This window comes from Siphateles boraxobius, unplaced genomic scaffold, assembly GCF_051911475.1.
Source record: "Siphateles boraxobius isolate OS27281-9 unplaced genomic scaffold, OSU_SipBor_1 106, whole genome shotgun sequence".
NCBI lineage: Eukaryota > Metazoa > Chordata > Actinopteri > Cypriniformes > Leuciscidae > Siphateles > Siphateles boraxobius.
In genome coordinates, this window is record NW_027508707.1 from 992,045 (window position 1) to 1,005,358 (window position 13,314).

At 37.2% G+C, this 13,314-nt stretch overlaps 1 protein-coding gene across 1 annotated transcript; it reads right to left on the bottom strand.

Annotated features, from left to right (window-relative positions):
* Window positions 1-6,871: 6,871 nt before the first annotated feature.
* LOC143755883 (serine/threonine-protein kinase pim-3-like) lies at window positions 6,872-8,878 on the bottom strand. The gene is made up of 7 exons (XM_077247146.1): window positions 8,851-8,878; window positions 8,681-8,775; window positions 8,490-8,540; window positions 8,021-8,399; window positions 7,653-7,829; window positions 7,338-7,426; window positions 6,872-7,210 (listed from the first exon to the last, which is right to left on the bottom strand). The coding sequence occupies exons 2-7, from the start codon at window positions 8,750-8,752 to the stop codon at window positions 7,199-7,201; spliced, it is 780 nt and encodes a 259-aa protein (XP_077103261.1). The 5' UTR covers window positions 8,753-8,775; window positions 8,851-8,878; the 3' UTR covers window positions 6,872-7,198.
* Between the last annotated feature and the right edge of the window lie 4,436 nt (window positions 8,879-13,314).

Sequence of the window (13,314 nt, forward strand, 5' to 3'; positions counted from 1 at the left end):
TGCAAGATGAATTATAGTCACTTAAGTATCTACATTTCTGATTCATCAATCTACCCTGGCTTGGATTATAAGCTTATTTTAAGTGAATGCCATCAAAACTTTTTTAATACAGTGATAATTTAGACTGTCCAACTCTGTCAGAAATATATAATTGTAGGATGTTTTTGTAATTTATACATCATTTATTGGCAAAAATATGTATGGTGATGGTGATGACATTGCAGTTCTGGTAATGACAGTTTGTTGCGGTGATGACAAATCACTGATCATAACCTATTGTAATTTAAGAGCCTAAGTGACTTCAGACCAAAAAAAACCCACCAGCTATTAATTGGTTTAAACATCAAAACATAGTTTAATCTGATTATGGAAGACCAAACAGGAACTGTGTGTATCTGCCGTCATCACCACCACAACCTGTCATTACCAGCACAAGCTGTAATGTGCTGGTAATGACTGTGCTGGGAATGACAATTTAGTCAAAAAACTAGCCTTGCTAGCAAAGATGATGACTAAGCAAGTGTAGCTAGCCTTCTACATGTAATGTACACTTTTTTAACTAATAAAGTGATACAAAATAATCCAAAAATGTTTAAAAATACAGAAATACAACACATATGGTAATGACGCATAATAAGTGTACATGCCCAACACAAAGAATAAAGATTAGATTTATTACTTTTCTGGACATCAAGGCATCAGTCTTGCAGCTTGAAATCCATGTGATCCACTATGCTATTAGGTTACCATGGCTACCAAATAAACCTTTGATGAAAAAACTGTTAAAAAGTGCCTTTATGCAGAGCCTGTTGGTAATGACAGCTAAACCATGGGACAGGTAGAAATTAAGCAAAATAAAGTACAAAATGCATATAAATGCTTAATCTGTGCATGTAGTTTATTAGTTCAGGTAACATTTAATTCATTTGCCTTTTTTTTTTAAATTAATTTGTGATAAATAATGTTTGAGATTTGTTATGACAAGTGAAAACTCTGGTGGCGGACAACACCAAAACACAGATATTGTACCACAAAACACCAATAAAATGTGTTAAAATCATTAAGTAAGAGCAGCCATAAAATAAGTCTAGGCTTGTTTTTGTTTATACTAATTAGTGGTGCTAAAATGTATTAGATTGAATTAGTTTTTAATAGAATTACGCCCTCTGGACAGAAATAGGCCAGAATTCTGGGAAATACCCATATATAGCTATCCTACTTAAAAGTAACTATCATATAAGTTGTGGGTAAGTTGTAATGCTGGAAGCTTATTTTGCTATTTTGAACCAATAATCGGAACAAAAGGCATGTTGATGAAGGATGACGTGTATAATTCAAATACTCCAATATAATTAATCTGACTCCATTAAAGTTGTTATTCTTTACCTCTTATTCTTTAAAGGTAAAGGTCTTTCAACTGATTAGAAAAACGTAGGATTTAACCTGAACGTTTGGATAACAAAAGTTATAATCACTTTAGCTTTTAACATCATCAGTGATAAAAGGAAAGATTCTCAAAGCCTTTAAAGCAGACAAAGTTATTTATTAAGTTACATGTTTAAATATACAGACAGTAGAATGGAACAACATACTGCAGTGTAGGCTATAGAAAACTTAGTTGTAACAAATAATGTAAGGTTTTGCAAACGTGGCCGTAAAAGCCTTTCTGAGAGTATGAGGTTACGCACCGGTGTGCGGGAGTGGAGGGGTTAAAGCCTTTCTCCCAGATCAACAGTTTCCTTTCCTTCTTATACTCTGAGCAAAACATTGTTAAACATGAGTGGAATACCAACACCGAAACTGACCTACAGGAAACCAAAAGATGAGGCAAATGGGTGATCAAGAGGGGGAGAAGAACATTAACATATTCTCCTCAATGCATGTTCAACCAATACCTAGATTGTACAGTACATTAAGATACTTAATATGTCATACTTTTTGAAGTACTAGTAAAGAGTTCTGCCCATATTTGCTCAGCCCTACAAGTGCTTAACGTTTTATTTTTATTTTATTTTGTTGTGTTTGGTGTGTCGGGCGCGGACTGGTTAGCAGTTGAGCTGCATGTGGGCGTACCGAAGACTAGGGTTGAGTATATAATGTTTATGTATTAGATACGGGGTGGCTTTTTTTTCTTGCAGTTGAAGTGTGATCTGTTGGATCTGGTGTGTATTATCTATTTGTTTGTTCAAATGTTCTTATAGTAACAACAAAATAAGGCAAAAATGGAATTGTTACAGGATTTTTTAATTGCTCCTACGATGGGAAAATTAAAGGATGTCTTTCCAAAGAGCAATTATTTAAAGTAGCTGAACATTTTGATTTTGAATTAGCTTTAACAAAAAGTACTAAGGTAAAACCTCTATGAGAGGCTATAGAGGAGAAATTGGAGAGATGTTAATTTTATCTTCAGAGACACATTCTGAAGAAGAGTTGACACCTGCAGGTATTTCGACACCTCATGCGTTGTTAGTGCCTATCGGGTTAACATTCGAGCAACAGTTGGAAATCCTAAGTATACAAAATTAAGAACGTGAATTGGATAGACAACTTGAACAACAGAAATTGAAAATCCAAGAGCGAGAACAAGAACGAAAATTTGAAACATTTAGAATGCAACAAAAAATGGAAGAAGTGAAATCAGCACAGGATGCAGAACGGTTAAGATTAATCGGACAAGGAAAGCTTTCTGGTGGTAATGTTGATTCCTTAAATGAGCAGGAAACTGTGGGGACGAGAGGAAATTGAATGATGGGTTTAGTCAGAGACAATTTATGTAGAGACATGCCACTTCCTAAATCCTCAATACAACTATATAGGGAAAACCCGTAACGCCAAAGATGGCGGTTGTATGCACATGTCCCGCCCCTCCCGCTGGAGAGCCAATCGTCTGCTTTTAACAGTCAAGCCGGGAAACATTTAAGCCTATCGTCTGGTTCCACTGACGCATGCGCACAGTTGATGTCTGCGACAGCGGAGACGAGAACCCTTGCACATGCGTAGTAAATGTATAACCTGTGGGGGAAAAGGCGTATTAAGCCTTATTTTGGGGCAAAGTCATCAAACTTTTTCAGCGATTTTTATCATATTTTTCTGCTGTTTCTATACATGCAGTTTTTATGTCCAGTGAAACTGCAGTTCTGACTCTCTGCCCATTCATTTAGAAAGGAGCCTGGTCTTGTTAGTCCGAAATAACTGCCCGGAGGTGTTGCCAAGATGGCGGCCGAGTGGCAGGACTTGCCTAAAAGGACTTTGGTTTAGTACAGATGATTAAACTCTTACCTAAATTCAATGACCGAGATCCAGATGTGTTTTTTCTCTGTTCGAAAGCTTGGCTGAGTATAGGGCTTGGAACGATGCTGAACGTACACTCTTACTACAAAGTGTTTTGGAAGGTAAAGCTCAGGAAGCTTTCATCTCACTTTCTTCTGAAAACCGAAAGAACTATAAGGTAGTAAAAGAGGCTGTGTTAAAGGCATATGAACTTGTCCCTGAAGCATATCGGCGACGTTTTAGGGGATGGAAAAAGGACGAGCGTAAAACACACGTTGAAGTAGCAAGGGAATTGACAAGTCTTTTTAATCGTTGGTGTACATCATTGTGTGTTAGTACATTTGAAGAGCTTTCTAATCGGAGCAGTTTAAAAACCTTGTCCCAGAGCGTGTCGCGATGAATGTAGTAAATGAAGGTGACAACGGCTGCTGAGGCTGCCATTCTTGCGGACGAATATGTACTAATTCATAAAATATTTTTGTAAAAAGCCAAATATTAAAAAGCATTCAATTTAATTTGAAGATACCGGCAGAAACCCTGCAGTATCTGTGTTTTATTCATGATACAGCACAACCTCTCGTAGCCTACCTTAATGCTTATTTCTATTCATTTTCTCCTTCAAAAGAACTGTATTTCTCTAGCTCTTTGGCTGATGTCAATTTTGATTTCTCGGATATTGTCTGCTGCTGATAAGAAAAGCTCACTGTATATTGTAATAATAAATAGCATTTGTGACAGCAATGATATTTTGAGATATGATGATTTATAAATATGTAGACCTACGTGTGTATTTTCATTGCAGGTTTGGTCTTAAATTTCATATAAGGTGACATTAAAAAGATGGTATAAAAAGTGGTAATTCAATTTAACTTTTTCATTTCTGTAGACACTCTTCACCCGCAGAGCATCTCCGGCACGAGAACCAGCACTGATACGTGGAAATGGGATAAAAGACCGGTTGATTACACTTGAATGTTTAAATGTATAATTTTTTACTTCTAAAATGTTCGTTACATTAGTTTAAATGCAGGCAATATTGTATACATGACGTTAAAACAGTTTAAAATATGCTGTATTGCTGTACTCACCGACAATAAAGGCCAATGTCATATATACTGGTGGTTATATGGAATATTTTACATAAGGTTTAGAGGAAATAAAAAAGTTTAAATTAATTTATTAAATTATTATAAAATAGTTAATATTACTCATAAATATTGGTTTTTAAATGTTTTCCCCCAATTATTTCTGCTCAATTTTATCTGTTAAAGGGGTGGTAAAACACGATTACACTTTTCTAACTTTAGCTAGTGTGTAATGTTGCTGTTTGAGCATAAACAACATCTGCAAAGTTACAGCGCTCAAAGTTCACAGCAAAGGGAGATATTTGCTTTTATATTTGCCTCAATTTCTGAGGACTACAGCAAACGGCCGGTAAACGCTTATTTCACGCAGCCGTTATTTTGAAATTGAAAGCGAGGCTCCGGTGGGAAGAAAACCGGAAGTGTCGCCTTTAATCATAGGAGAGTTGCGAATGCGATGGCGTATTGTTGTGTTTAATGTAGAAATTAGTTATTCTAAAAATATACATACATTTCTTTCATACTTTAGACTATATACTGTGAAAATCATTTATCAATTTTTTTTTGTCATAAATTAAAAAAAGAAGCAGGAACGAACTATATCTACATATCCTATATTGGATATTAAAATCCAATAGTGTAAATCGCGGCAGCAGCTGCAGGTTGGTTGTCCAATGCATTGTTGTTTATCTGTACTTCCGGGGTTCTTCCCACCGGAGCCTCGCTTTCGATTTCAAAATAACGGCTGCGTGAAATAAGCGTATATGGGACGACACGGCATTCCTCCAGGGTTGCTGACATCACCAACCCCAAATATTTACATAAACCCCTCCTCCGAGAATACTAAGTAAGGGGGGCGAGGCCATTTTATATTGCTTCGGAGAAGAGTTGTTGTGGTATAGTAGGGGAGTGTTGTTGCCGCAATGCCGTCGAAACGGTAATCAATGGTTAAAATCTATTTTTAACTCGGTCCCTCATAATTATTACCCAAATCTCGATCTCTGTGCTGCACATTTTACGGAGGAAAGCTTCCACAATCTTCGCGAGTTCAATGCAGGATTCGCACAACGGCTTGTCCTGAAAGACGGAGCAGTTTAAGACTTTAAGAACGGAAGCTGTTGTTTACGGGCCACAACCTGTAAGTATAGGCTATGATTTATTTTTCGTCTATGTGTTTGTAATAGTTCGTATTGTTAATTGTACACTGTAGCAAGGAGGTAAACAAATGACAACGCTGTTTGGCTCTGCAAACCAGTTTGTTAAATGCTCATTCATGCTTAACTTTATCCGACAAACACCTAATGTAACAAACTTTTTTTAATCTCAACAGCGAACTTGGAATTAGTGTAAATTATTCTTTGATTAGAGCTTTTATGTATTGTTGATCTACATGCTTGTTTATCTACAGGCATGCTAAACATGGTTCTGTGTTTGATTTGGCTAACGTTACTGTAGTAAAGCCAACGTTTAGTGTTCATTTTGGGTTAATAGTTCTGGCGACAGATATTTGGCTACAATCGTTCTAAAAATACAAAAGTAACGGTGCCATACAGTCAGTAACGATCACTATAGATCCGCAGTCTTTACTAAATCCCTTTGAGGACTGTAGTATAATTTGTTCGAACGATTCTATGAAATTTTTGTTTATGAAGCTTATTTATTGTAATACTATAATAATTAGTACAATTAAATAACAGTGTATCTAAAAAGTAATGAGACAACAACAACAAAAAACAAACCTTTCTGAAACGTCGTTTAACAGCCGTTCTTGAGCAGGTTCTGCTCGATCATCTTCACATTCCGATTGGTTTTATTGACGCCATTGTTTATAATACACCAAAGCACCTACTGGTAAAGGTAAGGGGTGTGACGTTTCCGAAAAACGTGCACTAGACGGTTAGCGAATCACAACACACTGGGCTAGCTAACCACCCTGAGCCCATTGCGTATTTTTGAGGGACTGGCTTCATAAAACCAGGAAACCATCAGACCGTTTTTACAAGGAGGGACAGAGCAGTGTAGAATAAAGGTAAAATATATGAAAAATAATGAAATCTTTTAAAAACGAAGCATTTTCTGTTCTGTTTTTCTATGTATATATAGGCTAGAAACCTGTATAGGCCCATATGTATCAATTATGGATTTTATTATAATTTAATTGTATGTAACTTTTACATTTTTGCTATGTACATAAAAATAAGGTGGATAGAGGACCTGCCCCTCCTGAAGAATACAGAAGGTTTTCCATATAAAGATAAAAGTGTTTGGAAAATGCTGAGGAGCAATAGGTGATTGTCTACAACAATTGCTATACTATTTTATTATGCTGGTTGAAAGCTCGTCATATCCTGATAGTAATCACAATGTTAAGCGGTCGAACACACACACCATTTCTCAAAATCAGGTACGCCAATATTGTTTATATAAAATATTATTTATTGAAATATAATGGTTAATGAACAATAACAGCCATTTACAAGAATACAAAGTTTGTAGAATAGCAAACAGACAAGCCAACAATTCAGTCAAAGTACAAAGGTTTAATAAAAATATAAAGTTAACTTTGCCCTCAATAACAAACAGATTTGTAATATCATTTACACTATCTACATTGCGTTTTCATGTGTGGTCACCAAATACTTCTAGATTAAAATATTCCTTCCTCAAAACAAGGAGCCGGACAAAGTATCTAAAGCATTGTGTGAGCCTCATATCAGCTGTTAGATGCACAGCAGGAGGAGGAAGCAGCCGAAGACTGGAGACTCTGTGGATCCGGTGCAGGATCTTTGGAGAAGGCCGTGGCAGAAGCAGCTTTCACAGGAACTTCTGGCATTCCTCTTCATGTCTTATTCTGTGACCTGAAACAAGCAAACACAAAAGGTTACAGTCATAGATTACAATTAGAACAAAACATTTTTAAAATATTTAAAATGAAAAGTGAATATAGTCTTCAAAATCATTTGTAGCTGATCTTAGGCTCATTACCTTAAACCATTCATGTCGAAGGATTTTCCTCAAATAAATGCGTTGTCTTGGGCTTTCCTTCAGGAGGGATCGGATCAGGAGGCAGCATTCTGTGCAGAACGACAGAAGTGAGTCAGATTATTACCTTCAACTTTAACCTGCTGTCTTTGTGTTAAGCTGTAAGATTCAACTATTCTATAAAGTACGGTCAGAAAATCAGAAAAAATGCTTGTATTATCCAATATCTATCTTTTGGTGTTACTTTTTCGTAATTTCTTTGTTTTGTATGATTTAAATGACAGTTGTTCTTCTTTGTTGTGATGAATGCCATCTTACCGTTGGACAAGCCCGGCTCAGACCAGATGTCTTCATCCATCATTTGCCTGTCTCTTGCTTCTGGAAAGCGTCCACACACCAGCAGGAATAAGAGCACTCCCAGAGACCACACAGTCGCTGGTTTCCCGTGGTACTTGCCCTCTGTGCAGGACTCAGGCGGGCGGTAGTCTAGAGTGCCTGCAGGAAAAAGAGTTGTCTGATGGGTAAGTACCATAGCATGAAATACCGTAGCATGTGGTAAAAACATCTGGTGTTTTTCATTTAAAAAAAATGCGGCCCTCAAATGTGAGATATGGTTTATATGACACCGATTGAACTAGTCACTAGAACTTAAGTCCCAAACTACAGGTTTGATTCATAATTCATACCACAGAATCGTTCATAGCCAGATTCCTGCAGGAGATCCCCGCACCCGAAGTCAATCAGTTTGACCTCAAGAGTTTCTGTGTTGATCAGCAGGTTCTCCAGCTTAATATCCCGGTGAAACACTCCACGGCGACAGCACATCTGAGCCGCCATTGTTGCCTGTGCCATAATAAACCGTGCTGTGTCCTCATTTAGGACGCCTTCGTGACCGTTCCAGAAATCCCACAGATCTTCACAGGGTGAGGGACGCTCCAAGACCATGATATATCGGTCAGGCTGGTCCTGCCAGTCCAGCAGCTCAATGATCTCGGAGACTTTGGGGCCTCTATTAGCAAGGGTTAATAGGCCGACCTCTAATGGGAAGCGTGCGGGATGACCAGGCTGGAACAAAGATCATTGTTATATGAAGGTGTTGTCATTATGTTTACATATTTTAATTTGAAAAACACATAGTGAGTGTAGCCGACTTACAATGTAGATGTATTTCATGTTCTGCGGCTTTCTGGCAATTTTCACTGCCACCTGATCAACAAAAAAACAATGTTACATTTCTAATATGTCCAATGCAGTAAATAGTGGAAAAATATCCACAAAAAGACTTGAAATGGATATAGTGAGACAAAATAATTTGTTGGGTAAATATTGTAAGAAAATGGCGATACCTCAAGGCCGTCCTCCAAGCGTTTCCCTTCATAAACAGAGCCGAATGATCCCTCACCAAGCATTCTGCCCATTTCATACCGGCTCAAAATGTCGTCTGCAAAAAGATGATTAATTTTAGTGTCATGGACAGCAGTGAGTTTAATGTTTGAGGTCATGGCCGTAAACTCACGCTCAGTTGTCACGTCCACTCTGTTGTTGTGAGCTGGCGCTGGACGGACTGGACTGTGATGGACTGGAGCTGGATGGGTTTGAACCTGCTGATCTTCAACACCACTGGATACAGCTTCCTGAAGACCATGATCCTCTGATTTAAAAAATAAAAGTTCTGTTTAAATATTTAAGACAAGTCCTGGAAAAAATCATAACTTTGATCAAACTTTTGGATTTTGATATAGGTGTGAGTTTGTGACGTATGGTAATTAATGGAACTTCATCCAAGGAAACAGAACAATTCCCTTAATTAATTAAGTTCCCATGAATGACACGTTTCCATTAATGGATACTCATATCTAGCTGAAAATGATATAGACTTTATGATGTAGAGCACTAATAAACAGAGCATTTCCACATCCTCAACTGGTCACTGGATTTACCCTCAGCGTGTCTCTCACTAAGGGTTGCAGTGGTCTGATCCTCCACTTTCTGAGCCTGACCTGAGCCACTGCTGTGAAGAGAGAGATGCTCTCCAGAACTCCAGTGAAGAGAGAGCAGATCTACACAACTACTCTTCTTCCTCTGTCTCTCCTGACTAGCACTTTCCTCACTAACAGGCTGATGATATACATAGAGCACATACAAGAGATTTGACCTTGATTTATTCCCATATCACAATAAACAAAGAACATTTAAAACAAATGCACAAAAAGGTGTCAAAATCTTCCAAATGTTAATATATTCATTAGTAGCTTATAGGGCCAATACCTTAAACCATTCCTGGAGAAGTGCTGGACTGTGATGGACTGGAGCTGGAGGGGTTTGAACCTGCTGATCTTCAACACCACTGGATACAGCTTCCTGAAGACCATGATCCTCTGCAGCACAGGCACTGGACTCTGGGCTGCACAGGCTCTGGACTCACATCATCTGGGTCTGCTTACGTCACGGGGAGCGTTTACTGGTACGCACACACACGCAAGGTCTCTCTCCCTCAGGCGCTCTGCCGAGCGCGCGCACTACACGGTTTGGAGCAGTCTCTTCTGTCTCGCATGCGCACTCTTGCTTGCGCGCTCTAGATTTCGGGAGTTTGAACTAATTCGCGGGCATCAGGGAGCCGCAATCAATATGCGGGAGACTCCCGGGACTTCCGGGATGTCTGTATTTTGTCTCGAGCATCAGGTTGTGCAATCAGTTCGCTCGCAACGTAAGTGATGGATTAAAATAGCGCTACCGCAGAAATAGGTTAAATTAAAACGGTGTTTACAAAGCGAAGCACTAAATATAAAGGCAGTTAATAACAGCAGCAGTAAAATATTGTTTTTTAGTCACTGTACTCAGTGGTTTTCAGCGAATGCTTGTGCACTAATGCATAATTTCTCCTGTCCTTTACTCAAGCCTGTTAGCTTGCTGGGTAACGTTACCTCCATTCCGTTCTCTTTTTATAGCATTTGTCTACTAAGTTTTAATTGTTTTTCAAACGCGATCTACTGCGGCTCTACATTCACACAATTGTTTTCAGTCTTTCTATATTTATTTAATCAATTTATCCTTATATTATTCTTTTATATATTATATATAATATATATTATATTCTTTATCCTTATATTCCTTATATATAATTAATTTTAAATAAAAATTAAATGAATTATATATTTTAGATGTTTTTAGTTTGTTTTTAGTTCAGATATTCACATCTGAACAACATGTCTGTGTAAATTTGTTTTAACAAAAATTGTGTTAAAACATAATATGTTGGATATCATTTTTTTAACAATAATCATGTTTGTCAACTTGCCATCAGCAATTATCATTAAAAACAATGCAAATATTGATATTAATAAAACTCAATGTGTGGCTTTTGCACTTTTTAAAGTACACTTTTACACATAAATACCCTGATTTACGGTTTTATTTAGTTATAATAAAAAAAATCTAATTTAATTTCTATCCGATTAATCGAAAAAATAATCGTCCGATTAATCGATTATCAAAATAATCGTTAGTTGCAGCCCTAATAAAATCCATAATTGATACATATGGGCCTATACAGGTTTCTAGCCTATATATACATAGAAAAACAGAACAGAAAATGCTTCGTTTTAAAAAAAAATTCATTATTTTTCATATATTTTACCTTTATTCTACACTGCTCTGTCCCTCCTTGTAAAAACGGTCTGATGGTTTCCTGGTTTTATGAAGCCAGTCCCTCAAAAATACGCAATGGGCTCAGGGTGGTTAGCTAGCCCAGTGTGTTGTGATTCGCTAACCGTCTAGTGCACGTTTTTCGGAAACGTCACACCCCTTACCTTTACCGGTAGGTGCTTTGGTGTATTATAAACAATGGCGTCAATAAAACCAATCGGAATGTGAAGATGATCGAGCAGAACCTGCTCAAGAACGGCTGTTAAACGACGTTTCAGAAAGGTTTGTTTTTTGTTGTTGTTATCTCATTACTTTTTAGATACACTGTTATTTAATTGTACTAATTATTATAGTATTACAATAAATAAGCTTCATAAACAAGAATTTCATATAATCGTTCGAACAAATTATACTACAGTCCTCAAAGGGATTTAGTAAAGACTGCGGATCTATAGTGATCGTTACTGACTGTATGGCACCGTTACTTTTGTATTTTTAGAACGATTGTAGCCAAATATCTGTCGCCAGAACTATTAACCCAAAATGAACACTAAACGTTGGCTTTACTACAGTAACGTTAGCCAAATCAAACACAGAACCATGTTTAGCATGCCTGTAGATAAACAAGCATGTAGATCAACAATACATAAAAGCTCTAATCAAAGAATAATTTACACTAATTCCAAGTTCGCTGTTGAGATTAAAAAAAGTTTGTTACATTAGGTGTTTGTCGGATAACGTTAAGCATGAATGAGCATTTAACAAACTGGTTTGCAGAGCCAAACAGCGTTGTCATTTGTTTACCTCCTTGCTACAGCGTACAATTAACGATAGGAACTATTACAGGAAAACACATCGACGAAAAATAAATCATAGCCTATACTTACAGGTTGTGGCCCGTAAACAACAGCTTCCGTTCTTAAAGTCTTAAACTGCTCCGTCTTTCAGGACAAGCCGTTGTGCGAATCCTGCATTGAACTCGCGAAGATTGTGGAAGCTTTCCTCCGTAAAATGTGCAGCACAGAGATCGAGATTTGGGTAATAATTATGAGGGACCGAGTTAAAAATAGATTTTAACCATTGATTACCGTTTCGACGGCATTGCGGCAACAACACTCCCCTACTATACCACAACAACTCTTCTCCGAAGCAATATAAAATGGCCTCGCCCCCCTTACTTAGTATTCTCGGAGGAGGGGTTTATGTAAATATTTGGGGTTGGTGATGTCAGCAACCCTGGAGGAATGCCGTGTCGTCCCATATACGCTTATTTCACGCAGCCGTTATTTTGAAATCGAAAGCGAGGCTCCGGTGGGAAGAACCCCGGAAGTACAGATAAACAACAATGCATTGGACAACCAACCTGCAGCTGCTGCCGCGATTTACACTATTGGATGTTAATATCCAATATAGGATATGTAGATATAGTTCGTTCCTGCTTCTTTTTTTAATTTATGACAAAAAAATTTTATAAATGATTTTCACTGTATATAGTCTAAAGTATGAAAGAAATGTATGTATATTTTTAGAATAACTAATTTCTACATTAAACACAACAATACGCCATCGCATTCGCAACTCTCCTATGATTAAAGGCGACACTTCCGGTTTTCTTCCCACCGGAGCCTCGCTTTCAATTTCAAAATAACGGCTGCGTGAAATAAGCGTTTACCGGCCGTTTGCTGTAGTCCTCAGAAATTGAGGCAAATATAAAAGCAAATATCTCCGCTGTAACTTTGAACTTTGAGCGCTGTAACTTTGCAGATGTTGTTTATGCTCAAACAGCAACATTACACACTAGCTAAAGTTAGAAAAGTGAAATCGTGTTTTACCACCCCTTTAACAGATAAAATTGAGCAGAAATAATTGGGGGAAAACATTTAAAAAACAATATTTATGAGTAATATTAACTGTTTTATAATAATTTAATAAATTAATTTAAACTTTTTTATTTCCTCTAAACATACCCGTCAAGTATCCCGTTTTGGCCGGGAAAGTCCCGTATTTAACCCTTCTTTAACCTATTTAACCCTTTAGCATCTTAAAACCTGTTTAAACCGTTGCCAGTGCGCCGACACACTGAAGCGTTTTTTGTTTGTTTAAATAGTTCAAAGTTACTATCAGATGTAATGTTATTACCTTGACAAACTATACATCATTAAAAAGATATAACACTCAAGTTTCAGTATTTGACCACTATTGTATTCTCAGCAACTTTGAAGATGTTTCATACAAAATAAATTTCTAATAACTTTACAAAACTTTGTAGCTATTAATAAGTATTTTTTCATTATGACAATAATTAATTCTACATTTAAAATAAACTGCCAGGTGT